This window comes from Chiloscyllium plagiosum, chromosome 21 (assembly GCF_004010195.1).
Source record: "Chiloscyllium plagiosum isolate BGI_BamShark_2017 chromosome 21, ASM401019v2, whole genome shotgun sequence".
Lineage (NCBI taxonomy): Eukaryota > Metazoa > Chordata > Chondrichthyes > Orectolobiformes > Hemiscylliidae > Chiloscyllium > Chiloscyllium plagiosum.
Genome location: NC_057730.1, coordinates 17,012,298 through 17,031,653, shown reverse-complemented (window position 1 = coordinate 17,031,653; position 19,356 = coordinate 17,012,298). Strand labels below are relative to the sequence as shown.

General features: G+C 39.4%; 1 protein-coding gene across 2 annotated transcripts in view; it reads right to left on the bottom strand.

Moving 5' to 3' along the window:
• Positions 1-19,356, bottom strand: part of prkar1b (protein kinase, cAMP-dependent, regulatory, type I, beta) — a 201,174-nt gene that overhangs the window by 26,998 nt on the left and 154,820 nt on the right. For both annotated transcript variants that reach the window (XM_043711347.1, XM_043711348.1), the window contains exon 9: positions 19,014-19,135. In XM_043711347.1, the coding sequence (XP_043567282.1) occupies positions 19,014-19,135 (122 nt within the window). The remainder of the gene's footprint in view (positions 1-19,013; positions 19,136-19,356) is intronic.

Below are 19,356 nucleotides of genomic sequence, written 5' to 3'. Positions count from 1 at the left end.
ACAGGCAAATCGACGTTTCGGGCAAAAGCTCTTCATCAGGAATAAAGGCAGAGAGCCTGAAGCGTGGAGAGATAAGCTAGAGGAAGGTGGGGGTGGGGATAGAGTAGCATAGAGTACAATAGGTCAGTGGGGAAGGAGATGAAGGTGATAGGTCAGGGAGGAGAGGGTGGAGTGGATAGGTGGAAAAGGAGCTGGGCAGGTCGGACAAGTCCGGACAAGTCAAGGGGATCGTGTTGCTGGAGGTTAGAAACTAGGATGAGGTGGGGAAAGGGGAAATGAGGAAGCTGTTGAAATCCACATTGATGCCCTGGGGTTGAAGTGTTCCGAGGCGGAAGATGAGGCATTCTTCCTCCAGGCGTCTGGTGGTGAGGGAGCGGCGGTGGAGGAGGCCCAGCACCTCCATACCCTCAGCAGAGTGGGAGGGGGAGTTGAAATGTTGAGCCACAGGGCGATTTGGTTAATTGGTGCGGGTGTCTCGGAGATGTTCCCTAAAGCGCTCTGCTAGGAGGCGCCCAGTCCCCCCAATGTAGAGGAGACCGCACCAGTTTCCTCATTTCCCCTCCCCCCACCTTGTCTCAGTCAAATCCATCGAACTCAGCACCGCCTTCCTAACCCACAATCTTCTTCCTGACCTTTTCGCCCCCACCCCAGTCTGACCTATCACCCTCACCTTGACCTCTTTCCACCTATCGCATTTCCGACGCCCCTCCCCCAAGTCCCTCCTCCCTACCTTTTATCTTAGCCTGCTGGACACACTTTCTTCATTCCTGAAGAAGGGCTTATGCCCGAAACGTCGATTCTCCTGTTCCCTGGATGCTGCCTGACCTGCTGCGCTTTTCCAGCAACACATTTTCAGTTTCTATTTTGACAGAGTAGGGATGTGACAAGGGACCTGATTTACAGTTGCCTTTTACATATACCAATTCAATTTAGGACAGTATAAGAGTAGTCAATGAACACTGGAGAAAGCACTTCCAACAGTTCAGTTGCTTAATTCGATATAGGTAAGGCTGGTCTAAAACTATGGTCATTTTGGTCACATCAACACATTATGGAAATTGGAAGACAATACAATTGGACTCAAATAATAACCAAATAAGCTGCCTTAACTCTTATGAGATTTGCCAAAACATATGGAACCATGAACAGTGAAAGAATTACAAAGCTCAAAACATGAGCAGAAAATTGGTGGTGAGGTAGGGTGATAGTTGAGAACAGAATCTTCAGTCCAACTCAGCTACGCCGACCAGATCTCTTAAATTAATCTGGTCCCATTTCCCTCTAAATCCTTCCTATTCATATACACATCTAGATGCCTTTTAAATGCTGTAATTGTACCAGCCTCGACCACTTCCTCTGATAGTAAACAGGTGAGTAACGAGCACGAGCTTTTTGTTTTACACAACTATTGTAGCAAACATTAGGTACGGTTGTAGTAGATTAATTTTAGATACAATTTACAGGACTTCTACAAATATGCTATGCAAATCATTTAGAATATCACAGTGAACAATAAAATGAAGTTGCAATTTTAAAAATGAATCCTTTCAATACATAAATACAACATTTTTACCCATCATATAATCAATAAATTGTCATATCGTCTTCGTGATTATATGTTCTATGCATAAGTCAGAGCTGAAAATGTGTTGCTGGAAAAGCGCAGCAGGTCAGGCAGCATCCAGGGAACAGGAGAATCGACGTTTCGGGCATAAGCCATTCCTATGCATAAGTCAACCTTGCTTCACAATTATAAATACCTTGAATTTAATCAGCAACTTCAACATAACAAAACACTCCAAAGGAGTGTAACAAAACAATGTATGAAACCCCAAACAAAAAGGAGATATTACATTTGTTGACAAATATATATTTTGAAAGAAGAAAGGGAGACAGAAATGTGCAGGGAGGAATTTCCAAGGCCCCAGACAACTCGAGGCACAGTCAACTGTGATGAAGCTGGGGATTGGGAAAGCACATGAAGTCAAAATTAGAGGAACACAGATAACTTGGATGGTCAGGGGATTGGAGGAAATTAGAGAGATAGGGAGGAATGAGATCGAAGCAGGAGGGTGGTGTGTTCGCTGAAGACAAGGGCCAACAGGGTGGCTCAGTGGTTATCCCTGCTGCCTCACAGTACCAGGACATAGTCGCCCGAGGCCGGAATTGAACCTGTCCATGTGGATTTTGCACATTCTCCCCATGTCTGCATGGGTTTCCTCTGGGGGGTCCAGCTTCCTCCCATTGTCCAAAGAGGTGCAGGTTAGGAAGATTGGCCATGCTAAAATTGCCCATTGTGTCCAGGGATGTGCAGGATTGGCGGTTTAACCATGGGAAATGCTGGGTTACAGAGATAGGGCAGGGGTTGGGACTGGGTTGAATGCCCTTCAGAGGGGTGGTGTGACTTTGATGGGCCAAATGGCCCAGCTTCCACACTGCAGAGATTCTATGATTCTATGACAAGAATGAGAATTCTGAAATCAGGTCATGGCTTGTCAGGGAACAAAAATAGATCAGCAAGCAGGGGGATGCAAGAGGAATGGGCACTTTAAATCAGCATTAAAGTTTCAGTGACATCAAGTTCACAGAGTACAACATGGGAAATAAGTCAGGGGTGTATTGGAATTGTTAAGCCTATTGGTAAAGGGTTCTAGCAAATCAGCCAAGACAAGAATAAAGTTGAACAAAGTCATGGAAGTTGGAATAATCACAAGGTGATACTGTGGTTTGGAATAAAAAAGCCTTATTCTCAGGCTGTTGCCAGAGAGAGAATTGTTTGGGAATCAAATTTGGAGCAGGATCCACAAACTGTGGCTTTAGTCTCAGACAATATTTAGTTGGAGGAAATTTATGGCAATGCAGCAGTGGATGTCAGATATGTAGTTTGACAGTCTAGCAAGTGAAGGTGTCGAGATTGGTGGCGAGGGTGAGTTGGATGTTATCAGACTATGCGTGAACTTATATCTTGCCTTTGGATGATTTTACCAAAGTAGTAGCATGTAAAGGAGAAACAAGAGATGGCCAAGGATCGATCAAGGGGAAGATGCAGGAAATTGTGCAGGAGCAGGAAGAGAAGCCATTGCAAATGAGAAGAATAGGACCACGTGAGAGCAGCACCACCAAACTGGTCAACAAAGGAGAGTTGGAGGAGAATGTGTAGTCAACCATGCCAGAGGTGTAGATATGTTGAGAAGTACAAGAACAGAATGTTTACCTTAAATCACAATTGTGTAGGAATTCGGCTTTTTTTTTAGAAAAAAAGAGAAATTAATTTATTCGGAAAGCAATTATACAATTTCTTCGAACTCTCATACAGCCAAGCACCTGAGTAAACAAGTTTTGAGTCATAAACTGATCAAAATATCTGGATAGAATATTTCATAGGTAAGTCTAAAGTTCACTCCTAAGATACCAGGACCAGTATGTATCACTACTTTCCGAGTTATACTGTACTCCAGGACTGTAGTGTAGCTAAAAGTGAAACAGAGCACACTACAACAGCTGAAGCCAAATGCTCACTGCATTTAGAAAACAATAATACACTGCAACCTAAACAAAAAGTTTCAATGCCATCATCATTTTAACACTATGCAAACTAGTTTTAGTATGTCACTATCCCGATGTTAGGAAGAAATTTATGATGCTTAGTATAATGTTGTTGAAACATTAAAAGCAAATTGAAAGAGATTTATCAATAGATGGAAGCAAAGAATACCAATTTCCTAAATGGATTTTCTATTGTTTCAACCCTAACCCCAATTATGAAAAAAAACATGTTTAAACCAATATACCACTTAATTGCTCTGAAAACAATTTTATAAATTGGCTCTGAAGAACTATTTCTCAAATATTGATGCTTGTTTGCAAATATTTTAAATAAATTTTGCATCTGGTACTAATTAATCACAGACAGTAACTTAAGAGTGACACAAATTTTGACAGTTTCAAATTCTGTTTCAGTAAAAAGAAAAGAGAAAATCATACACTGACCTGAAACATTAAACTGACAAGCTACTCCAGAATAATCTCAGCAGTTACTAAGAAATTAATAATCTTCGAATATCTTTCACCAAGTTCAATTAAGCTCATTGCTTCAGAGTCGACTTTGATTTGGGGCACATAGAGCATCTGAGCAGGTCTTACATTAATCCAAAATGCAGCTAAACATCGCAAGGCATGCTACAGAACATAGCAGTTTGGGCAGCACTACAAAAGATATATGTTCTCTTGACTGTCTTCCTAAAAAAAAAATCAAAATGCCTTGCACACTGAATTAGAATATAAGATACATTTTCATCAAGCAGCATGTACATTTTATAAATTAAAATTTACACTACAGAATAGCTTCAATCTCAAAATTTGTTACGATTTCAACCGCAATATGGTCAAAAATGTGCAGATGTTAAATATTGGATACGGGATCTAATGATATAATCAACAATTCAGCTACATGGAGCAATACATCTGTCAGGCTTTCTTATTTGCCATAACATCTTGGTACATAGCATTGATGTCTGAATGGCAATGACAATTCTTCACTCAGATTTCAAATATATCATGTGATATTTCCACAGGCTTGGAACTGAATAGATACATTCCACATCTGTTTAGCTTGGGAAGGTTTAAATTTGTGTTGATACAGTGTGAATGAATGGTGCAGTGAGAAACAAGCATTTTGAAACCTCTGATATTTTAATAACTCAATCTATTAGCTTCAGTAATTTAACTCCTGGCAAGCATATTTTATTGCTACAATGATGTAACCAAAAGAAAGATTTAATAGCAAAAGCATCACCATTTATTAACCCAAGTTACATCCTTAAATGATGAAAAGTAAAGTGTGACTTACATAATACAGCAATGATCTTTAAGCCAGTGTTAAAGAAGCTAACAAAGATCCCTTTTTTCAGCAAAGTATATTGAATTGTCATTGTTGAAAATTGCAAGAGTCAAGGTTTCTCTTGGAAGAAGGGTTTTCTTAAGGTAAAGAACATAATTAGTTGGAAAAAAAGATTGTGATATTCACTTTGTGGTGTTATTAATATTGGAATTACTTATTTTGTAAATGTACTTTGTTGTGTTTGAATACATTTGCAAATTTCATTTTAAAAAGGTGTTGGAATTGTTCTTAACAGCAGTTAGTAAAATAAATCCCAAAATAACGTCCTGTGCGAATTACAACATGAAGGCTGGCTTAATCATAGAGTCATACAGCACGGAAACAGACCCTTTGGTCTGACCAGTCCATGCTGAACATAATCCCAAACTAAACTAGCCCCACCTGCCTGCTCCTGGCCCATATCGCTCAAAGGTCAGAACTGACTTGTTAGCATTGGCTCAGGAGTAGTATTCTCACCCCATAGTCAGAAGATTATTATTCAAGCTCTTTTTTTTGGATCTCAGCACAGAATTTAATTTGATATTTCACTGTATTACTGAGGCTGGATGACATGGTTGGCAATGCCATTGTTGTGATAGGATGTTAAATACCCTGTTTACCCTCAGGTGGACTTAAAAGGTATCATGGCACAATGGTACAATTACAGCATTCAAAACACATCTGGACAGACATTTAAATAGGAAGGGCTTAGAGAGATAGAGGTCAAATGGGACCAGATTTACACAGGATATCTGGTCAGCATGGATGAGTTGGACTGAAGGGTCTGTTTCCATTTTGTATATCCCTACGGCTCTATTCAAAGGAAAATAGATTTCTCCTTGCTTTCTGGTCAAGAGTCATCTCTCAATCAACAACTGAAATAAATAATCTTGCCATTTATTTAATTGTGGGTCCTTGCTGAGCACAAATTGCCTGTCTGGTTTCCTAGAATGATTTTTAAGAAGTATTTTCTTAGATATAAAAGGCTTCCAGACATCCTTATTCAATTGGCACAGCTGTAATTAGTTTCTTTTGGCAACATTCTGCATTCACTCAAAGCTATTTCAAATAGCATACTCTTCTGGAGAACCTTGAACAAATGCTAACACAGCTTACTTACTTCTGAAGACAAGTACCTTAAACTCCTCTTCCATAGCCTTCTGTTTATGGAGCTTTTATTTTACTGAATGAAGCCTCTCAGGACTTCTTTTCCTCTGCCCAGACATTTTGGAAACTGCTAAGCTGCACTATGTTACAAGCTTACCTGGCTGAAAATCAGCTTTTCTCTCTCAAAGAAACCTGTACATTCACCTGACCTTGTGGATGTTTCTGTCTTCTGTATGATGCCAGACTCTTGTCAATAGGAAACAGCAGTTGTTTTTTTCTGTTCTTACTCATGCACTGAATGAATCACTCTAGGGCTTTAAAGACCTAATTCAAATGCATGTAAACAAAACTGTGTAAGACCACAATATATTAAGAGGAAAATTAGGCCATTCGAATTTGGCTGACATATTTCTTAACCCCATTCTCCTGCTTTGTCACCATAACCCTTGATCCCCTTACCGAGGAAGAACCTATCATATCAGAAACATGCAAAATCATGAAAGGAATAAAAGCTTTCCATCATTATTTATCAGGCATGGGATGCAAGAAACAGACTAGAAAAAAGGGGTACCAATTTATAGAAGCATGTAAAGATAGCGATAAATTATGTCATCATTGGCATGAGATAATCAGTACTCAGACTGGACAAATAGATCCTGAATGTTTGGAATGTTCCAAAGATAATATAGCACAATCTCCACAATCCCTCTTTTTACCATGAAGCAAATTATTTTGCCTATATAAAATAGAGCTTTTTATTAATATATGGAGCTTCTAGGATCATCATACTGTAAAACGAAAGGGAGGACTGCAGACGCTGGAGATCAGAGTCAAGGTTAGAGTGGTGCTGGAAAAGCACAGCAGGTTAGGCAGCATCCAAGGAGCAGGAAAGTCGATGTTTCGGGCAAAAGCCCTTCATCAGGATTCCGAATGAATGGTTTTTGCCCAAAATACCGGTTTTCCTGCTCCTCAGGTGCTGCCTGACCTGCTGTGCTTTTCCAGCACCACTCTTATCTTGTCTCATCATATGAGAAGCCCAAATGATAATCTTAATTTGGTTTCAAGTGAACTTTTTCGCACCTTCTGAATAGTACTGAATAATAACCAATAGCTGAATTATATCTAATGATGGATATACTGTTCTGAGCCTTGCAAGTACTCCAACAGACTTACAGCCTGCATAGCTGCATCACATTGGCACAAACTCATATCACATTAGCCACTTGGATTGTAGTCAAAACATCTTTTTAGCACATCAGTGGAGCAAACACTCTGGGGGTTTCTTTGCAAAATAACGGCAACATACAGCTAGCTTCATCTATTGTTCAAGACACCTTTATCTAGTTGAGGCACCTTCCCTTTCCAGGGTAATCTGAGATAGACATGGCACCATACAGGACCGAAAATGGTGGCCAAAGACACTTTCATCAATTTTGCAAAATACAGCAAGTGATGATTTGATGACAATAACCATTATCATATGAGGGAGTAAGGGGAAGAATGACAAAGGTTACTCTTTTGATTTTACTAAGTTTTCTTTCTTCAATTCCTGGAATTGATTCTTCCTGTGCTACAAGAAGGTAGTCAATTGCTGAGTACCTGTTAAATGATGAAGGCTTATTCTATTCTTATATAGTGCAACAAACTATGGCAAGATGAATAAAACATATATATTCATATAAATTTTTTATAAGTGAATAAAGTAATTAAGCAGTTAATTTCAACACATTAAGGATGGCAGGATGGGTGATCTGAAGGGACTGCAGGGTGGATGAGCTGGCAAACGCACCATGATACAAGAAGCCATTCAAATGTGTGGATGTCGGTAAGGGCAATTGACTTAGTGCAATGCCAGTAAGGGCAATGGATCTGCTCAGTGCTGGTGAGCAACCTGCAATAGGAGGATGGAATTCTGGCACCATGGTCCACGTGGGTACCAATGACAAAGAATGAGGTTCTTCATGACTACTGTGAGGTGCTAAATTAAGAGACAGAAATTGAAAAATCATGAGAGCTGGATTATTATATGAACCACATGCAAATTGCCATAGGAAAATCAGATTAGAAATAGGAATGTGTGGCTCAAAAGCTAGTATGGAGGATGGCATCAAACAACATTCAGCTGTTTGTGGCAGGGGAAAAAAATACAGATCATTCTCAACCAGTTGCAAAACTCAAAACAGTGTCCAACATTAGATGTGATTCTATGATGGAACAACATTTGCTGAATAATCCTGAGTCAATCTAACTTTGACGGTGGGGAAGTTGTTTGAAAGAATTCTAAGGGACAGAATATATCTACACTTGGACAGACAGGTATGAATTTGGTATAACCAGCATGGATTGATTAAATGAAGATTGTATTTGACAAGTTTGAGGAGAAAGCGAGGTCCTGAAGAAGGGCTTATGCCCGAAACGTCGATGGGGGGTGGGGAGGAGAGAGAGTTCAGATCAGAGTGGTGCTGGAAAAGCACAGCAGGTCAGGCAGCATCCAAGGAGCAGGAAAATCAACAATGTCAACAGGCAGGATGCACAAGGTGATGGCAGAAGGACTATTGTGACTAGAAGTCAGTTTCCAGTGGCATTCTACAGGACTTGGTGCTGATGTCCTTGCTATTTGCAGTGTACATCATCAATTTTAATGTAAGAAGTATGATCAAGAAGTTTGTAAATGGCATGAAAATTAGTAGGGTGGTATATACTGTGGAGGACAGTCAGAAACTGCAGGAAGATATCAATGGACTGGTCAGTTGGGCACAGCAGGGGCAAATTGAATTCAACCCTGAAAAGTGAGGTAATGAACTTGCAGAGAGCTAACGAGGAAAGGGATTACATTATTAACAGTAGGACCCTGGAAAGATCAGAGTGACCTTAGTGTGCACAGCCACAGGTTTCTGAAGCAGCAGGTCAGGTAGATATGATACTAAGGAGGCACATGGGATTTTTATCCTTATTAGCCAAGGTATAGAATACAAGAGTAGAGAGATTATGTTGGAATTGTATAAAACATTGGTTATGCTACAGCTGGAGTAATGCTTGCAATTCAAGTCATCTCCTTATATGAAGGACGTTATTGCCACAGGAAACAGTGCAGAGGAGAAGGTCTTGGCTGGAGAGTCTGAGATAGAATACAAGACTGGATAGATTGGGGTTATTTTCTATTGAGCAGTAAAGTTTGATAGGAGTCCTGATAGAGATGTACAAGACTGAGGGGCATCGATAGGGTGGATAGGAAAACACTTTTTTTCCCCCCATTAAATGTGGCAATAAGCAGGAGGAAGGGATTTAAATTAGAAGACTAAGCAGAGAGTGGAGGAGGATATTTTTCACACAGTGGGAGCCTGGAAAGAGTGGTTGAGTCAGAAACTCTCTTAACATTTAAACAGTATATAAGTTATGGGTCAAGAGCTGGACAACAAGATTAGTGCAGTCAGTGTAGTTTTATTGACCAGCACAGACAAGGTTGATTAACTTCCTTCTGTGCTGTAAACATCTACAGGTCTACAAGTGTGTTAAGAATTATGACAAGGTCTGTGAATGTGCATCTGCAGTCCTCACTTTCTCCCTCTGTGAATGTTAAGAATTACTACACCAATTTAAGATTGCTAGTCAGGCATGCACTGTGACTTCTGCTGGAAGCTACATTTATAATACAATCCAATACAATACAGTACTGCACAGGGACAGGCCCTTCAGTTCACCAAGCTTGTGTCAATCCCTAATCCTTAGGTCAGCTACTTATTGTCCACATGCCTTTTCTATTCCTCTGTTCACCTCCTATTCATGTGTCTGTCAAGATACCAGTCAAACACAGGTAACATGCCTGCTTCAACCAACTCCACTGGCAGCACTTTCCAGGCACCAACCATTTTCTGTGTGAACACTTTTCCCTGCACTTCTCCCTTAAACTTCCCCCCTCATCTTGAACTTCTTGTAGTTGACCTTTCCACCCTGGGAAAAAGCTGATTATCCACCTTATGTGTACCTCGCATAGTTTTGTCGACCTTTATCAGGTCGCCCCTCAGCCTCCGTCATTCCAGTGAAAACAATCAGAGTTTATCGAACCTCTCCTTATAACTAATTCCCTCCATACCACACAACATGCTGGTAAAACATCTACATCCTTCTGGTAATGTCGTGACCAGAACTACACGTAATATTCCAAACGTGGCCTAACTAAAGTTTTACACAGCTATAACATTTAATATCTTAGCCAATGACTGCAATCATGCTATATGATTTCTTGACCACCTTATCCACTTGTGTTACTTCTTTCAGGGCTCTGTGAACCTGCATGCCCAGATCCCTTTGTATGTCAATGCTCTTGAGGGTTCAGCCATTTATATAATAAATTCATACCTGAATTTGATCTTCCAAAATGCATCATCGCGTATTTGTCAGAATTAAACTCCGCCATTTCTCTGTCCAAATCTACAGTTTGTCTCTACCCCACTGTACCTTTGACAATCCTCCTCACTATCTGCAATTCCACCAACTTTGGTGTCATCCATAAACTTATGAATCAAATCACCTACACTTTCCTCCAGATCATTTGTATCTATTACATACAAAAAGGATCTCGACACTGAAACCTGTGGAACACTAATAATTACTGATCTCCATTCTGAAAATCACCCTTCCATTGCTACTCTCTGCCTTCTACGATCAACCTATTCATCTAGCCAACTCAACCCGGAGCCCATGAGACTCTACCTTTTGAGCTAGCCTGCCATGAGGTACCTTATCAAATGCCTTACTAAAGTCCTTATAGACAACATCCACTGTCCTTTCCTCATCAATCATTCTTGTCACCTCAAATACTCAATCACTGGTGAGAAATGGCCTTCCCTGCGCAAATCCATGCTGCTTACCACTAATAAGTCCATCCACTTCCAAATGTGAACAAATTCCTGTCTCTCAGTACCTTCTCCAACAGTTTCTCCACCGCTGATGTCAGGCTCACCAGCCTGTTATTACCTGATTATCTCAGTTTCTTTTCTTAAACATAGGAACAACATTGGCCTCAGGCAATTTGAGAATGGCCAAAGACAATGCCAAGATATCTACTGAGGCCTCAATAATTTCTTCCCTGACCTCCCACAGTATCCTGATATGAATTCCATCTGGCCCTGGGGACTTGTCTACCTTAATGCATTTCAAGATACCCAACACTTCCTCTTCCATTACACTGACCCACCCAAGAGCATTCACACACCTTTCCCTAACCTCAACATCCTTCATGTCTCTCTCTCTCTTTACTGATGTAAAGTACTCATTAAGGATCTCACCTATTTCCCCTTGTTCCACACATAACCTCCCTCCTTTATCGTTGAGTGGGCCTAATCTTTCTCTAACTACTCTCTTGCTCCTAATATATGTATAAAATGCCTTGGGACTGTCCTTAACACTGCTTTCCAAGGACATTTCATTGCCACTTTTAGCCCACCCTGTTTGAGCTCCTTCCGACTTGCTGTATATTCTTCAAGGACTTAGTCTGTTTATAGTTGCCTGGACCTTATGTATCCTTTCTTTTGTTTTGTGATAAGCTGATAATTTCCTGTCATCCAAGGATTCCGAGTCTTGCCATTCCTGTCCTTCATTTTCAAAGAAGCATGTCTGTCCTGCACTCTAATCAACTGACCTTTAAAAGATTCCCACATGTCAAATATGGACTTACCCTCAAACAGCTGCTCCCAATCCATATTCTCCAATTCTTGTCCAAGTGGTTATAGTTGGACTTCCCTAAATTTAACAACTTCATCCAAGGTTCATTCTTGGTCTTATCCATAAGTATTTGAAAATTACTGAATTATGGTCACTATTCCCAAAATGCTCCCCCATGAAAACTTTGATCACCTGGTAGGGCTCATTTCCCAATACCAGGTCCAGTCTGGCCCTCTCCCTGGTTGGACTATCTACATACTATTTGAAAAAACCCTCCTGGACACACTTAAATTGCTCCCCATCAAAACCTCAGGCACTAGGAGTCCCAGTAAATATGGCTTAAATTAAAATCACTCACCACCCTTCAGAATTTGGCTACATATCACTTCCTCTCTGTATTCCACTGTGTCACAAAGTTAGTCTTTTTTTTCCTAAAAGCTATTCCTTGGCTCAAGGATGCTCTATCCTTGATTTTTCTCAGAGGGGTAATAAACCGGGCTGGGCTCCGATCAGCCTGGTTTGGTACAAAGATGAAAAGCATTTTGAGAGGCCTTTTGCTTATATGTAAACAGATCAGACTTCAGGCCAAAGTGGTCATGTTTTAGAAGTGACCTGTATAAAAAAAGGGGAGTGGTCAGGTCTCCAGCAGAGCAATTTAATTCAGTAGAGTTGGTTGGAAGTTTAACAGGGAGCTGTATGGAAACACTCTCTCTTCTTTTTCTGCCCTTCAACTTCATCCTGTAAGAATATGTTGCATTTATACTGTTTTTTAAAGGGAGTTTGCTTATTGAGAACATTGTATATAATCAGAACAGCATAATTAAGTCTAGTTGGATAGGTTGAGTTCTGTAGGGGTTGAGTTATGTAGGCGTTCTTTATTCTGTTCTTCGTGTTTCATTGTGTAATTTTTTGAATAAATTTTTGTTTGTTTTAAAACCGAGTACTTAACCTAGCTAACTTAATCCGGATAAGTTTCACTGCACATTTCCCGAAACAAATTGCAAAGTTATGGTCTGAGCTGACTGCTTAAAATTGTTTTGAGTGGTCTGGCTTAGTCTATAACAACTGGCAACTGAGAGGTCGATAGTACAATCCCAGCATTGTGACTGCACCCTTCCTATTTTTAAGCTATACCCATAATACCTCACTAAGATCCCTCCAGAGTGTCCTACCTCAACACAACTGTGATATGCTCCCTAACCAGAAATACAACTCATCCACCTCTTTTGCTTCCTCCTCTGTCTCATCTAAAACACAGAAATCCTGGAACGCTAAGCTGCCAATCCTGCCCCTCTTTCAACCATTTCTCTGTGATAGCAATAACATCATAATTGCATGCATTAATTCAGACTCTAAAATCATCTGTTTTATCTGTTACATTTCCTGCATTGAAGCAAATACAGTCTAAGCCTTTAGTTTCACTGAGCTCAGCAACCTCTCATTGACTGATTTTCCTCTTTGCTATGTTTGCGTCAGTCTCAAGCTCTTCCCAGTCTCTATACTTAGTGACTTGCTGCTCTGGTTCCCATCTCCCTAGCACACTAGTTTAATACACAGGGCCTAATGCTTCTAGACAGAAAGACCATGTACACACTGTGCCCATTTCAACTTAAAGTAGACAGGTTCATCCCGCAGGCCATTGTCTTGACCAGAATCAACATGCCTAGTTTAAAAAGTTAAAAACATTTTGGCAGTTAGCTGTCAGTCATCAATTAACTTGTGCATTCTCCATGGCAGCACTTCTACAAATCAGAATCCACTTACCTACCAGACTCTCTTCCACATACTGGCATTGTTGTAAATGTTTTGATGAGTACATGTGAAAAACTACAATAAAATATTTCTTTCTTTAGCAATAGTTAGATTTATTCATAAAATCTGTCATTTATGTTATGCACTTAGTGAATGAATAAAGAATACACAAAATAAAACACATACAGAGGAATGTAAGACACAAAGACTCCACTGTAATTAAATTAAATTCAATTGTTCCATTGATCAATCATTTCTACTGGTCGAGAGGAAGTCTACCAGGATTCTCATTCCAACTGTCAGTTTGGCTCAATGGATCTTTATTCCTGAATCAAAATTTGCGGATCTCCGTTCCAATCCATGTTTGAGCCTACTCTTTAGGCAGTGCTTAAGGAATTTTAGATTACCATAGTGTGATGCTTTAGATGACACAAACTGCTAGTATCATTGGTTCACATGGACAGAACTTATTACTGCACTCCACAGTAATCAGAAAAGGCAGTGAGTCATCACTATTAATTGAGGAGGTATGTTCAGAATTCACTCAAATCAGAAATCATTTCCGTCTTAAATGTTAAGTCACAGCCTCATCAGCTGAGACACAAGTAGTCAATGCTGGACTAAATTTGACTTGTAATTCTGATGCCAAGATATTCCAACCATCACATCACAATGGTTTCACAATGTATTCTGCAAAGATTCATGATTCTCTAAAAGCTGAGCCATAAGTTACCAATTTAAAATTTACATCTCAAGGAAGGGGGCATCTTGCCTTTTGATTAGATTAGATTACAGTGTGGAAACAGGCCCTTCGGCCCAACAAGTCCACACCGACCCGCCGAAGCGCAACCCACCCATACCCCTACATTTACCCCTTACCTAACACTACGGGCAATTTAGCAAGGCCAATTTACCTGACCTGCACATCTTTGGACTGTGGGAGGAAACCGGAGCACCCGGAGGAAACCCACGCCGACACGGGGAGAACGTGCAAACTCCACACAGTCAGTCGCCTGAGGCGGGAATTGAACCCGGGTCTCAGGCGCTGTGAGGCAGCAGTTGCCTTCAAATAGTGATTCTGCAAATTGAACTGAAGTAATTTCACACAGTACAAAGCAAGACATTATTTAAATTGGTACTCAACCAGCTTGCCTTTTGGCAGAGTACATATGTGTTATTATCATGATTATTCCCCCGAAGGGGTACATGCTCTGTCCTGAGATCCAAGATGAGAAAATTGTTTTTGGAATGAACTAGTTTGGCAATTGAAACAATGAAATTTAGGCAAATTTAGGCAATGAAATTTGGACTCTTTGAAAGACTGGGAGGATCTTATGGAGGAATAGGACAGAATCAGCATTGACAATAATCGTAAACAGGATTATCAGTTTGTTGCTTTGGCCAAAGACTAGCAAAACTATAAAGCCAAAAATATCCGATGGCTAGGTACCATAAAGATGTAACAGGGAAGGAGTGGCACAATTGATCTAGCAAACAAAACTCTTGACCTGAGTGGTGCAATATATCTTAGCTAACATATTTTTACTGCTGAAGTGCAAAGAAATGTGCATAATGAATCCTCCAAATATCCAAGCTTACAGCCAAGTGATATACTGAGCAATGAAGGCTCCCGACCCTGGGTCTAAAGCTAAACTATTAAATTTCTGGACTACTTTCATCAAGGATAAAAAACAGCATATCGAGAATTATGTTTTTATATCCTGGTCCTGTTTATTCATCTTGGGCAGACTGAGATTTCCACATTTCCACTGGGAAAAAACAACATGCAAGCAGAAGGCGAGGTTGAATCAAGAGTCTTCACCCACTTAAAGACAACACAGGTTAAACATCTGCCATCTATCTCAGAAACTGGAGTTGAAGGAAGTATATCAAATGGCAGAGAAAATAATTTTCAGCCTTCCAACAGAGAGTAAAGGGCAAAATAGAACCATTTTGATCTTCAGTTTCAGAGCCAGTGATTACACAAGAGACACCAGGTCTCTCAAAACGAAGAAAAATGTGTTTATTAGGATCTTGTTGCAACACAAGTCACTTCTTAAATGTATGTGCAAGGCCATGGAAATATGTCATCTTTTACCACAGAGCATAGCAACTGTATCTGTGAAACAAGATGCAAAGTATGGTTCTGGTATATAATGAATACAAGACATATTTTGCCCATTATACAAACTGGTCAAATAATGGCAGCGAAGTGAACATCCTTTGCATGCAGTACGAACAAGTTGAAGCTGGGTACATCTGCGAAGATGACTCAAGAAACTTTCACCTGGATACACATGAAGTTTTGCAAAGCATATCCTTTTGATAAGACCTTTTGCAGAGTGTAGCTGTTTGATACATGCTTCAGGAAAAGTGCACAAGACACTAGTACTAGCCAGGCTCCACAGTAAACTTGGAACAGTGCCATCGTTTCTTCTCTTGTCAACAATTCTAAAGTGCTTTTCATGTTTTCTGTACTTACAACTGTTCTCAGAAAAAATCTTTTACATATCTTGCAGGGAAGTAAGATGTTCTACTTCAAATGGTAAATGGGGTGGAAAGGTGGGGAAACCAAGTGAATTCTGGATGGCTTTCACTTAATAGTACTAGAACGATCATCAAATTGATAATTGACAGCATTAAAGAATATTCCAGCATTGCAGCAGGTCATTTGGCCCATCAAATCTCACTGTTTTTCGTTCAAGCCACAATAGAAAGAACTAGATTATTAGACTACAGGGATTATCAAAAACAAGCTGAACTTCACTTTCAACTAATATACCTCCAGCAGGGGTCACTAAACATTGATAACAGGGTCATAAATTCTAACACAGAAACAAGTCAGTCTCTTCAAATCTGCACCAGTATTTTTCTCTACATGAATATCTAATCCCATTTTGTCATTTGATTCCTATAAACCTTTTAAAAATAAATTAAGTATTCAAATTCTCTTAAAAATATTTTATGCTATTTTCTCTTCAACCTGTTCACAGACGTTATGATATGCCTTTGGAACAGGTGTGACTTGAATCGGGGCTTCTGGTTCAGAGGTTACTGCTGCACTGCAAGAGCTCCTCAAATTAATTTATGAAATCCGCTTTAACAATTTGAAGCTGAGAATTCTGCTCACGCATAACAGCAAACACTTTCTTTTTTTCGTAAATCTGTCCTCATTGTTCACCATCTTGCCAGTCTCATTTTTATCATTCATAACCTACAAGATCTACATCAGGCCACCTCTTAACCATCTTAGTTCAAATGATAAAGTCTCAATTTTACTGATCTAATTTGAAATCAACCTTGTTACCATATGAACAAAGGACTAAGAAATACATATGTTGCATTACAATATATGCATGTACACAGCAATGAAACATAATAAATTACCTCATAAGTCTTTCAATAAGTTGCTTCAATCCTAAGGTGTTAAATTTGAATAAGGGAAATAATGTAAGCATGACACAAATTGGATGAGTTGGGTTTGGGAAATACTTAGAAGTTATGGCTGTAAGCAGGCAATGGGCAGTCTTTAAATACAGATTACATGGTTTACAGCAACTACAGATTCCTTCAAGTGCAAAAACTCAACAAAAAGATCAATGAACTGTGGCTGATGAATACGTTAGGGATTGTATAAGATTAAAAGGATAGGCTTATAAAAGTGACCAGAAACAATAACGATTCTGAGGATTGGGAAGTTTCTTATGGCAAAGGAGGACAAAGAAAGCAACAAAATGTGAATGCAATCGAGCAAAAACACAAAATGGACCGGAGACATCTAGAAGAAAAAAAAGACAACTGAGAGTCCACTAAAAGCAAAGTCAGGAGAAGTTGTGATGGGGAATTGAGAAATAACAGAGAAGCTAAATTATTACTTTGTGTCTGTTTTCACTGAGGGAAAAAAATAAATCTCTCAGAATTTGAGGTCAAAGTGACAAGGGAAAATGATAATCTGAAGGAAATTAATATTAGAAAGAAGGTTGTACTGAACAAATAAATGGAGCCAAAAGCTGGTAAGATCCTGCACTTAATAGTCTACATCCTCGAGTGTTGGAGGAAGTGGCTATAAAAATAAATTGGCAAACGTTCTTCCAAAATACTATTAATTCTGGAATAATTTCTGCAGATTAGAAACTTGCAAGTGATACTCCACGATTTAAGAAAGCAAAGAAAAAAAGGGAACAACAGGCACGTCAGTCTTAGATCAGTAATAGGGAAAATGCTAGAATCTATCAAAAGGTGCAATAAGTGGATACGTGGAGCATAGTCAGCATGAATTTGCAAATGGAAACAAACTTGTAGGTTTTTTTGAGGATATTATTAACAAAACTTGATAAAGGGGAGTTGATGGATATAATGTATTTTGGATATAATGGATTTTCAGAGGCTTTTGATAATGACCGCCAAGAGGCTGGTTAGCAAAATTGAAGCAGATAGCATAGCAAGTAATGAATTGGCATTGGCTAACAAACAGAAAACAGTAAGAATCAAAGGGTCATTCTTGCATTGCAGACTGTGATTACTGGGGTACAGCAAAGATCACTTATTTGGCTCCAGCTGTTCACACTGCATATGAATGATTTGTATGTGGGGACCAAACATAGTTTAATGACACGATACAAAGTTAAGCAGGAATATGTGTTGCGAGGAAGACGTAAATTAGATAGAAGATAATGCAGAAAAAGGTGAGGTTATGCACTTGGGCAGGATGTAGAGCATTTCTTAAATGATGCAAGGGCAAAAAACGTCAATGTGCAAAAGGACTTGGACTCTCCTTTTCAATAAGTCACCAAAGACTAATATACAGGTGCAGCATGGAGTCTAATGCAATGTTAGCTTTTACTGCAAGAAGATTTGAGTCAAGGAACAGTGAAGTCTTCCTTCAATTGTACAGGATATCTTGGTGCAGTTTTGTTCTCCTTCTCTCAAGAAAGATATTACTGCTTTAGAGTGATTGCAACAAAAACTCAACTTGTTCCAGAGATGATGGGATTGCCCTTTGATGGGACTGCCCTGTGAATAGGCTTTGGGCCATTGGGCTTGTATTTTCCAGAGTTTTGAAGAATTGGGGGTGATCTCATTGAAACCAGAAAAATACTTGAAGGGAGTACAGGATAAATGTAGGTAAGATTTAAAAATGAGGAGGAGAAAATTATTTTACTTACAAGATAGTGTATCTTGGGAATTCACTATCCCAAAGAGCTGCTGAAGCTCAGTCTTTGAGTATATTTAAAGTAGAATTTGAGAAGTTTTTGGTTATCAATGATTTGGGCATTAGGGTAGGATGGGTAAAAGAGATGATGTGTTCGATCAGTCACAAACATATTAAATGGAAGAACAGACTTGACAGGGTGAATGGCCTACTGTTCTTATGTAAACAGAGGAAGGGCTTCCTCAAATTAAAGTATCAAATTCTACCTGAAACCCTTCTGTTTAGTCAGAATGTAAACAAGACTTCAGATAAACACGATACATTTTCTCGCTATAACAGTTTGCTTTGATACCTTCGGAATTAATAGATATTGTTTTTAGAACAAATGCTTACTTCTCAACTATCATAACTGTTGAAGCAACAGATGCACTCTTTGTGTAGCTTATCCTTAAATATTACCTCTGTGATAATGAAGAAGTCATCGCCTGGTTCGCCTTGGACTACAATTTTCTCCCCATCTTCAAACTGGACAGGTTCCAGTGCATCAGCCACAGTTAAACGCTCCCATTTGTCCAAAGATTCTACAAAATGGAAATAAAACCTCCGTCTTATATCGTTAATAAATATATCTTTCAGATAAAATTCCTACCATTCATTCATTGCAGATTTTTGCTATTTAACTGATTTAAATAGAAAGCAGGTTGTAGAATGGGGACACGATGGTGGAAAAAAATGAGTTATATCATGTTCAACAAAACTGACATCAAAGAGCTACTGTAACATGTTCAAATTTCTTGAATTA